Here is a 10311-nt window from a genome sequence, read left to right on the forward strand (position 1 = left end):
ATAATACAGTCAAAGATATTTTACTTTTTTCAAAATAATATGTCAATAAACTACATGTCTGTCCCTTGATGTGATTATTTGCCAGTGTGGCCCTTAGTGAAGTTGAGTTTGACATCCCTGGTCTAAACCATCCGACAATTCCACCAACTGAAAAATGCATTTGTCTGTCTGTCCAACTAGAGAAAAGGAACAAAATAATCCACAAAGTCAACCTTGTCCTCTAACCTTGATTTGCAAGTCAATGAAATCTGAGAGCTGCAAGTCCTCCCAAGTTATAGCCACTTTTTAGCTGCAACATATACTATGTTGTTTATGGTAATCAAGTGAACCGAACAAGTGAGCCAAAAGGAATATTTGTATTTATTTGTTCAGCTGAAAAAAATATTAAACAGTAACAGATACAATGTGTGAAGTAAATTTTGTTTTAATTTCGGCAAGTAATAAACGAGATAACTAATGTATAAACTGATTAAGACAGAAGAAGTTGCAGTGCAGCTAGTGCCTAATCCAGGCCCACCACAGTGCCCGTGAATGTTAAACGTGACCGTGAATGGCTGGCCCTCCACATTTTGTGTAAAAAGTAAATAATTACTATTGAACAACACCTCATATTTCACATCTTTGAAAGATGTTCCTGAGTATTACTATACCGTATGTATCAGTAATGCATGTTCTGATATAGCATATGATTCCCATTTACAACATTACCTGTTAATCTCATATGTTAAAAAGAACATCACATATAATGTATTAACTGATTAAGTAAGGAGAAGCTGCAGTGCAGCTAGTGCCTCATCCAGGCCCACCACAGAGTGCCCGTGAACGTCAAAGGCCGGCCCTCTACACTTTGGGCAGTACCCTTGGTTTTGCTTCCATTGATCCACACAACCCCTGCAGCCCAGGAGGCTTCTGCAGCACTCGGCAAAAACGGGGTCCTTCATCAGATCTACAATTTAGATAAAGTGTAAAATGTAGAAGTAATTACTATTCAACAACACATCTTATTTCACATCTTTCAAAGATGTTCCTGAGTATTGGTCACTATACAGTATATATATCAGTAATGCATATTCTGATATAGAATATGATTCCCATTTACAACATTAGCTGTTAATGTTGTCATATGTTAAAAGAATGATCAGCTATGCTGCAGGATGAAGAGTTTGGTTCCAAAACGCTGTATCTCCATTTTTTAAAACATTAATAAGTCATCTGTATTTTAGGTAATATCATTAAAATTGCAGTTGTGTTATTTTGATTGAGTACAGATAAATCAAATAACAATAACTCAATTACAGTTCGACTAAAATAAAAAATAAAAATTGTTGTAGCAGGGGATGTAGAGGATGTAGCATTTTGGAGCCAAACTATTCAATTTTGTTAGGATTTTCTTGTATGTATTACTGGTACATACCTGTACAGATAATACAAGTGAAGGCGCTCTTTATGACGTCTATCTGTCTCCGACTCAGCGGTGGTGTCACCGGGTTGTCCTGGATGAATTTTGTTAAGTTTTTTAGAATGCTGGACACCACCTCCAGGTTTTCTCGCAGTTCGTCATGTGTGTCCTCATTTCGACTGAAAATAAATAAATAAATATATATATTGTTACGACCCCACCTCTGCAGTGCAGGGGAGGTTCCTCCTACAGAAAAGAGGAGGGTCGTTAGTGATTGGAGCCACCTGGGCTCAGTGTATTTAAGCTGTTGCTAACCACTCTGTTTATATATGTGTGTATATATATATATATATATATATATATATATATATATATATATATACATAATATATAATATATATATATTATGTATATACATATATACATAATACATAATATATATGTATATATATATATACATAATATTAGTGAGGGATAACGTATGTAATGGCAGACATTATTGGAAAATATGTCCTAACAGGGTACTTTGGTCTTGCTTCGACCTGAAGGAACTTATTTTTCAATGATTAGACTAACACTAAAGCAGCATAAAGCTGGCACATCCAGTTTATATTTTATCAAACACTATGTTGCACTTAGATTGTTAAAGTACCTTTCCCGTCTTCTTTTGCTGTTTCGCAGCAGCTCGAACTGTGCCTCCGGTACTGCAAAAACTTTTCTGGCATGCTGCTTCCAGAATGCAGAACCTGTGTTGATAACATATTTAATGATTGAATGCATGTAAACAATTTTACCACAAGACAATATGACATGGAATGCTAGTCTGTACCTCTCGTTCCCTCAGAGTCCACAATCTGATTGCCATGGTTGTCAATTAGGACAACTGTCTCCTCCTGGCCCAAAGCTTCTACCACCTTGGCTGTTATGGCTGGCACTGAGGCCTCAAAGTCTGAAAAGTTTACTGTGACTGCCCTAGAAGTTTGAGGTCTCCCGTCAACAACGTCCGCAATCAGGACATTCCTGAGAACAAATACAGTCAAAGGAATTTGGGATAATTTATACTGCCAGAGACATTATCACAAGTCGGTTATTTTTTGGGAGATAGTTACATTTTAATAACCTGTGTTATGAGATAGTGTACCGTCCACGTCACGCTTACCCCGTCCCCACCCGAGATATTGGCTTTCTTGGGACAGAATCTAGGTTACCCTCCATCTATTAACTAAATATCTTCCTGGTCTGGCAGTACCACTATGTGTTCCGGCCCTCTCCTATAGGCCTACTTACCTCTGCATCATTTTCGGTCTGGGAGCAGACAAGGTGGTTGCCGTCGCCGAGGCAAACGGGGCTGAGGCAAATGGAGCACTGCCAGGGCGGCGAAAGGTGAAACGATTGTTGCTTTGGCGGCTCCCTTCTTCCGCACCCTCTCCGTGCACTTCAAAATGTCCACCAGACCTCATATCCATGTATTCAAAAACCCCTCCAGATGGCAATATAACTTGGTTGTGGTCATCTGTGAGGAACACTGTCGGTGCACGAACCTGAAATATAACCCTACATCAATTGACAATTCAACCAAGCAAAAATACTGTCCAGAGTAGATGCTATGTATGAAAAGGTGAGGTAACTAGCTAGAATAAAAAGGTTCAATATCCTTATGGGAATTAAATTAGCTAGGTGTTATTTGGTCAGGTTCAGTTTTGGTTTGGAAAAGTGGAAAGTGTTCTATTTTACAGTAAGTTTGCCTGGAATTGTGCCACGGCGTGTGGGTATTTTGTTAGCTTGTTGGTCTAGCTAGCTAGCTAGGTGTAGAAATCCTATAAGCTAGCTAGCAGCTACACTGCCAGAAGGTAACAATATATTCAGATAAGTAACTAGCAAACGTTAAATAAAAAAGCCTTACCTGGAAAATCATTCCGATTTTTTATGATGTTAGGTCTTCTGCCTTGAACCCAAGACGTCAGCTTCCCCGAAATAAAATAAACGTTTCCATTTTCTGCTTTGCTCTCAGGTGGGAGATAAAACTGCGTCTGAGTGGGTGCGCGGAGGAGCAGATGAAACTGGGTCTGATAGTGGGCGGGCTCACATCTCCTAGATGACCAACCATTATTATAGTCATTAGAAACAGAAAGAGAATATTGTTTTTTGTGTTTTTCAGTTTTTTCGTTCTGGTTTTTAAAACAGAAAAACCAAAGAAAAAACACATGGTTTTTGTGTTTTGGTTTTTCTGTTTTTCTGTTTTTCTGTTCTGGTTTTTAATACATAAAAACGAAGAAAACATAAAATGTTTTGGTTTTTCTGTTTTGGTTTGAAAACCAAATAATGAATGAACGAACCATACACGGATTAAAGAGAAACATTTTCAAAATGTGAAATGCAAAAGCTTAAATGTAAATACTTATATTAAAATCTCAAATAGAAAAAGTCTTTGCACTTTATAATTTTCAATTTTCAATTTTATGTTTGAATTTTACATTTGGCAATTACCTTTGACATTTAAGATTCTCCTTTCCATTTGGATTTAGCATTTGGCATTTCAAAAGCGTATGTAAAAGAGGAGGCATGGCTCAAAGGTTGGTGGGAGGGTCTGAAACGGAACGGGTGCAGAGGCACCTTAGGGACAGCAGGGGGAGCTACTGCTGGGAAGCCCACTGTCTGAATCTACTACAGTGACAACAGAGCAGGTTGAGGGGGCGGGGCTGTAGGGAGGACTGTTATTTATAAGGCAATGGCTTCACCTTGGGGAACCAGGACTACAAAGGAGCATTAACAACTCCACGCAGTTCCCTATCGGTCTGACAGCGAGAAAGCAGCAGACAGTACAGCAGGTAAAAGGGTTCCTTATGCGACTACTTAACATTATCGGCTGTTATTTTCTTGCATGCATAACTAATTAAATTGATACCATGGCAACTTGCTATGGAGCTAGAACAGTGACAGTAACCTGTGGTATTGAAAATAAAAATTGGCATTGAAAAAAAAAATATTGGCACTGAAAAATGTTGCTGAAATATAAAAACACAAACATGAAAAAGTTATAATCTCACAATGCTATTTTATTTCCCTTTGACATTTGTTTGCATTATGATAGGTTTTTCAATGTCAATCTACATTTTTTCTTGATGTCTGTCTTTTTTCAGTGACAGTTTTTTTTTCTTTCTATAGAAACCACACCTGCTAAAGACTGTAGTGTTCTTGGTTTAAGGAAGAATTTTGTATTTAAAAAAAACAAACAGTAGCTTTCCAAAAAGGGCCTGTTTCTCTTCTTCTCTTGGTAATTCTGGTATGATTTAATACAGGAGGCAGTGTTGCAGTTGGTGGACACGACTTCACTTGAAAGCTCACATTGCCTCCCTAAGAACATTGGGCCTCATTCACCAAATGCTAGGATTAGACTTCTTACAAAGAAATGTGTTCTTAAACCCCACTTATGCACTTTTTACGAAGATTCTGACATTCACTAATGTTTTCTTATCTTGGATTTGTTCTTAGCTAACAACAAAATCTAAGAACACTCAAGAGCATTCTTACGCACATTTCAGTGATGACAATTTGCTCCAAATAATTGGTTACTACATTTTATTTCATTCTACAGACAGAAGCTGTTTCCATCCACACGTTTTTATCCGAATTAAGTGATATCGAATGAAAAATGCCTTATGGAAACAGTAAAATCCGATTGAATTTCATGAATATCGACTCAAAGAAAATATGTTCGGTCTCATCGGATTTTCTCTTGATCGATATACGGCTTATGCGATAAGATGGACACGTTATTTGCCGAATAAATAATGAATTGCGATTAAGTTTTAGGTCATTTTATGATTGCAACCCGCAATAAAACGAAGAAGAAGTTTCAGTTCATTTCCGCCCAGTATTTCCGCTCTGTTTGCAAAACAAAAACAGATGTAAGTGGACAAAGGAGGAGACACAATACTTTTTTAATTTAATTTACCAGAAAAATATAACGGCTATTTTAGATAGCAAAAATCTAAGAAACGCCATCATTTATCAGGAGCTCGCGAAGGAAATGACCAACAGTTAAGACAGGGACATTAAACGCTTAACGCGAAAAAGCTTAATGTGGTTTAATGTGTCTAAACAACGATCAATCATCACCAGATTTATCATGGTTATATCTTGTCATTAACACTTAAGCCTGTAAAAAACTAAATCGAAATCCAACGATTATAGAAGTTATCTCACGTTAATGTTTTCTTCTTCATTGGCCCTATGGCGAGGAAAAAGCTTAACGTGGTTTAATGTACCTAAACAATGATCAATGATTACCAAATTTCTCTCTCATATTGCTCCTCATAACCACTGAAAACTTTTAAAAACTCGAACCCAAAGTCCAGTTATTATGGACATTATCTGACATTAAGCGTTTCTGCTTCATTAGAGCCTATGGAAAAAGCTTAACGTGGTTGAATGTACCTAAACAATGATCAATTATCACCAAATTTCTCTCTCATATTACCCCTCATAACCACGGAAAACTGTCAAAAAATCGAACCCAAAATCCTATTATTATGGACGTTATCTGACATAAAGCGTTTCTGCTTCACAGCAGGGCAGCGGAGCGGCTGGGGGTTGACTCTCCACGGTTCTCATTGGCTTTATAAGTCCTAATGTGACAAAGTTTAATGTGGTTTAATGTACCTAAACAACGATCAATCATCACCAAAAAAATCCTCTTCTATATTGCTCATCATAACCACTTAAACCGGTCAAATCTAACCCAATGTCCAAATATTATGGACTATGATGAAGACAACATTAACTCACCAATAACTTCTATAATCGTTGGATTTTGATTGAATTTTTTTGACAGGCTATGACCATGATACATCTGGTGATGACTGATCGTTGTTTAGATATTAAACCACGTTAAGCTTTTTCACGTTAAGCGTTTTAGAATGTCCCTTACGACAAGCCGTGGGACGTCCTGCGGAGTAAATGGAAGGCGCTCAAACAGCGATACACGGCTCAAAAAAGAGAGTTGTCTCTCAGCGGTGCCGGAGGAAAAATATAAGGCAAGTTCCACCTTTTTGATGAGCTGGATCAGATCCTCGACCAAAGGCCCATCGTAGCTTAGCTTGGCTTCTAATATTAACAACAACTACTACTTTTGTCTAGCAAAACTTTGTTCGCACAAGTTCGCTCGAATCTTGTGCGATTCAGTGCAAAAATGAAAGGAAACACCTTAAAATGTCTCAAATCAATTCAATATACCAATTTAATCGCAAAACAGCATGTGACGTTATTACGCAAGAGGTTTTTATTCGCTTTAAAGCTGTTGGATGGAAACACACTTTCACCAGCTTTATTCGCATGAGTTTTTTTACCGAACTTCAGATAATTCGATTGACAAGTGGATGGAAACTTAGCTTGAGATTCAGTACTTCCTCCACCGAAGAAGACGTGGGATTCATCAATCCTAAGAACACAGGTGCGAACAATTCTGCTGTTTAAGAACACGTCATGAATCCAACGTAGACTTTTCTTAGGAACTTTCCTTTGAACATATTTAAGAGAAAACTTAAGAAGATATTGGTGAATGAGGCCCATAGTTAGAATGGGCACAGGATTCCCTACATTTTGACATGAAAGTATTGTAAGAAGAGTTAAAACTGTGGATGGTATCACAAGGTAGAGATGTTCCGATACCGATACCAGTATCGGTATCGGCTCCGATATTGCCTAAAACTCTGGTATCGGTATCGGGAAGTACTGGAGTTTATGCACCGATCCGATACCACGTAATAAAGCCCTAAAGAAAATCTACGTTAAAGTAGTTTATTTATGTTCTTTTTCCGTTATAACTGACTGTCAAACTGGAGAATAAAAGAAAGTTCTGGGGCATTCATTGTTTGTGTTTGTTCATGTTTCACAAAGTTTAACCTGAGCCAGACAGACAACAAAGATAGAAATCATATCACATCCATACAGGGATAGTAGTATACAGCTGTTAAAACATAATGAAATATATGACACTCTGGTATCGGATCGGTACTCGGTATGGGCCGATACGCAAGTTCAGGTATCGGGATCGGTATCGGGAAGCAAAAAAGTGGTATCGGGCCATCTCTATCACAAGGTAAAGAGAATTTTGCTTCTGCCTCTTTCCACTCTGTCAGTTGGGCCCGGCCCTCTGAGTCCGAACATTCCATCCCATACACACTAATGTAAAAATGGCAGAAAGGCATTTTTTCTAAGCCTCAAAGAAGACTGAATATTTTAAAAAGTACTCATGGGATTTGAAAGTTGAATACCAACCCTGAATGTACGAAAAATGTGGATTGTTTTAAAGTTTGAATGGAGTTTCTTTGTGAATGTATGAATGAGTAACTAGCATTTGAATATGTATGAAAATGTATGAAAATGTGTTAACTTTGAATATTCAGTCTATCTGCTTTAATGGGGCAAAAAAAAAAAAAGCTAAACGTTGAATATCTCAGAAATTATTAATGGCTATATTATAAATAGTAGCACACCATTCTGAATCGAGCTGAACATTTTAATGTTTGAATGTAGTTTCTATGTTACTTCAGCATTCACACCAATAAGTATGGGGGATACTAGTCACTGAATAACTACAACTTATGGATTTCATAAATGCTTTTTCCACTTGAAATCACTCCCCCACTTTTTTTCCGTTATCTGGATTTTCATTTTTCCATGTGTTAGTTTCTTTCCTGGTGCAGCTGGTCAGGGGAACATCACCATCACTCTGCACAGTCATCACAACATCATCATCAACAGCAGACACAAACTGGACCGCATCTCTCTGAGCCACGGTAAAAACTTGACTGTCTACAGGTTTGAGATTCTGGGCCCTATTTTAACCATCTAAGCACACGGCGTGAAGAGCCTGGCGCAGGTGCGTTTAGGGCGCGTACGAATCCAATTTTGCTAGTTTGACAGTGGTAAAAAAGGTCTGTGTGCCGGGTGCATGGTTCAAAAGGGTTGTACTTAGTGTCTTCATTAATCATAGGTGTGTTTTGGGTGTAACATTCAATAAACCAATCAGAGATCATCTCCCATTCCCTTTAAATGCCAGGCGCGTTTGGACCTTGGAGCATTGCTAATATGATGGAGGATTTGTACCATAATATATTTATTTGTAATCTTCTGCATGTGTGTGCGTGCTGCTGCGCGTCCCTTTTTTTATTAATGCGCCTATAGGCAGTGCATTAGTTTCATTAGTTCCATTCACTTCCCGCTGCCTCAAGATAGCAATACGCCAAGAATGCACCTGAACACCCCTCCCTGTAAGACCAGCATGGCCATGGGCCACAGATGGCGCAGGTGCATTTATTGTTTAAACGATGGTCTCAAGCAAAGACACTTGCATTCGGCTTTGCGCTGCACCGGGTACAAGATAGTCACTGACTGGAATCCTCAGCTGATCTGAAGTCTGTAACCTGTTTGCAGTAATGAAAGAAGAATGCAGAGCCTCAAGGAAGCAATAACCCACTTTAAAGATACTTCATTACAGGAACAGAACTGCATTTTAATCCTAGTTAATGCAAAGTTTCAATGAAAGTAGAAACGGTGTTCTAAGATCATTTGTATGAAAACGTTCACTGTTTGTGTGTTGCAGCGTTCCACAGAAAACTACAACCTCCATCTTTGATCTGATCCTGAAAATAAGAAGATGGGTGATGCGCAGAGCAGAATGGAGAATTTCAGGAATCAAATCAAAGACGGTCCAGATCTGAGAGTCAACACGACCATTGTGATGTTCACCGGTGTTTCATCTTCAGACAATCTGACACAACACTACAAGAAGAGGAAAATGGAGGGGGGCCGGTTAGCTACAGGCTTGTTCAAGAGCCTGCTGGAGATAGTGGGCGACTTCACCCCAGCTCCTGCACTGGCGGGCCTCGGAACAATGGCCATCTCCATCATCATCGACTCGTTTTACCCCAGTCTGCCTGAGGAAAGCACGAAGGATGCTCTGCGGAGCGTGTTTGCCGAGGAGAAGGCCTCCGAGGTCTGGGATCAGATCGACGAGTGCCTGAAGAGATGCGTGATGCACATCAACAACAACAACAACAACTACGAACTGGTGACTGACATCAGACGGATCGAGGTCCAGCTGAGCACCGCCCTCACCAAGCTGAAGAACTCCATGGTGAAGGACGGCCACATGTCGTCTCAGGCTCTGAAGGCCTGGGTGAACGGGGCAGCCTTCCATGTCCAGATGCTGATTCACCTGGTGAGACTCAGAGGGATTCAAACCTGCGACCCTGTGGAGAGACTCCTCTCGACTTACCTGGGAGACCTGGACACGCTGTTCAAAGAGCACAGGGAAATGGTCGAGGGGAAGTGCCATAATCTCCGAGCCCCTTCTCGTCTGGTGGATGAAGAGTCAAATGTGTATCGCATAGCTCATGCCAGCCATGATGAATACTTTGATGTTTATTATAATCACAGATACATGAGCCAGAAGTATAACATTGAGCATTACTTCAGTGATGTAAAACAGAACCTGCAGACGCTGGTTAATCAGAGAGGATACTTAAAGGTGGACTGAAAGAGGCCGATACATCTGAAGAGATGAACAGGCATTTTCATCTTCATGGTCTTTGATCTGATGACACATAGCTGAAGAATTACACTGATGCAGTGCATTTAATAAGTCATCATTATAAATACTTTGTTATGATGATTTTACATTTATTATTCTATTGTTTTATGGCATTGTGCTGTGTTATGACCTGACTCAGTTTCTGAGTTTATAAAGAGGGGGGGCCGGGGGGGCATTTTCTCGTGATGATTTGATTGCCCTCAACATACAATTTATGTTAATTTTTTGATTTATTGTTTGAGTTTTTGACATCTCATTGCAGAACACACGCACACAGACACACACGCACAGAGACACTGTTTGAGTTTCATGCTCA

At 39.3% G+C, this 10311-nt stretch overlaps 1 protein-coding gene across 1 annotated transcript; it reads right to left on the bottom strand.

Moving 5' to 3' along the window:
• Positions 1-758: 758 nt before the first annotated feature.
• On the bottom strand, positions 759-2865 carry LOC114570247 (uncharacterized). The gene is made up of 5 exons (XM_028600492.1): positions 2687-2865; positions 2229-2419; positions 2052-2145; positions 1415-1578; positions 759-946 (listed from the first exon to the last, which is right to left on the bottom strand). Exons 1-5 carry the CDS (start codon positions 2863-2865, stop codon positions 759-761), a joined length of 816 nt encoding a protein of 271 aa, XP_028456293.1.
• Positions 2866-10311: the final 7446 nt, after the last annotated feature.

The sequence above is a fragment of the Perca flavescens genome, chromosome 15 (genome assembly GCF_004354835.1).
Source record: "Perca flavescens isolate YP-PL-M2 chromosome 15, PFLA_1.0, whole genome shotgun sequence".
NCBI classification, from domain to species: domain Eukaryota; kingdom Metazoa; phylum Chordata; class Actinopteri; order Perciformes; family Percidae; genus Perca; species Perca flavescens.

What these genes read in the sequence shown, in the direction of transcription:
- LOC114570247 (XM_028600492.1), bottom strand. Translation starts at nt 2,865, where the DNA reads ATGGATATGAGGTCTGGTGGACATTTTGAAGTGCACGGAGAGGGTGCG. An exon ending in AGACCGAAAATGATGCAGAG is followed by an intron (nt 2,420 to 2,686) that starts GTAAGTAGGCCT and finishes ATTTGTTCTCAG; the next exon opens with GAATGTCCTGATTGCGGACG. An exon ending in CACTTGTATTATCTGTACAG is followed by an intron (nt 947 to 1,414) that starts GTATGTACCAGT and finishes TCTAAATTGTAG; the next exon opens with ATCTGATGAAGGACCCCGTT.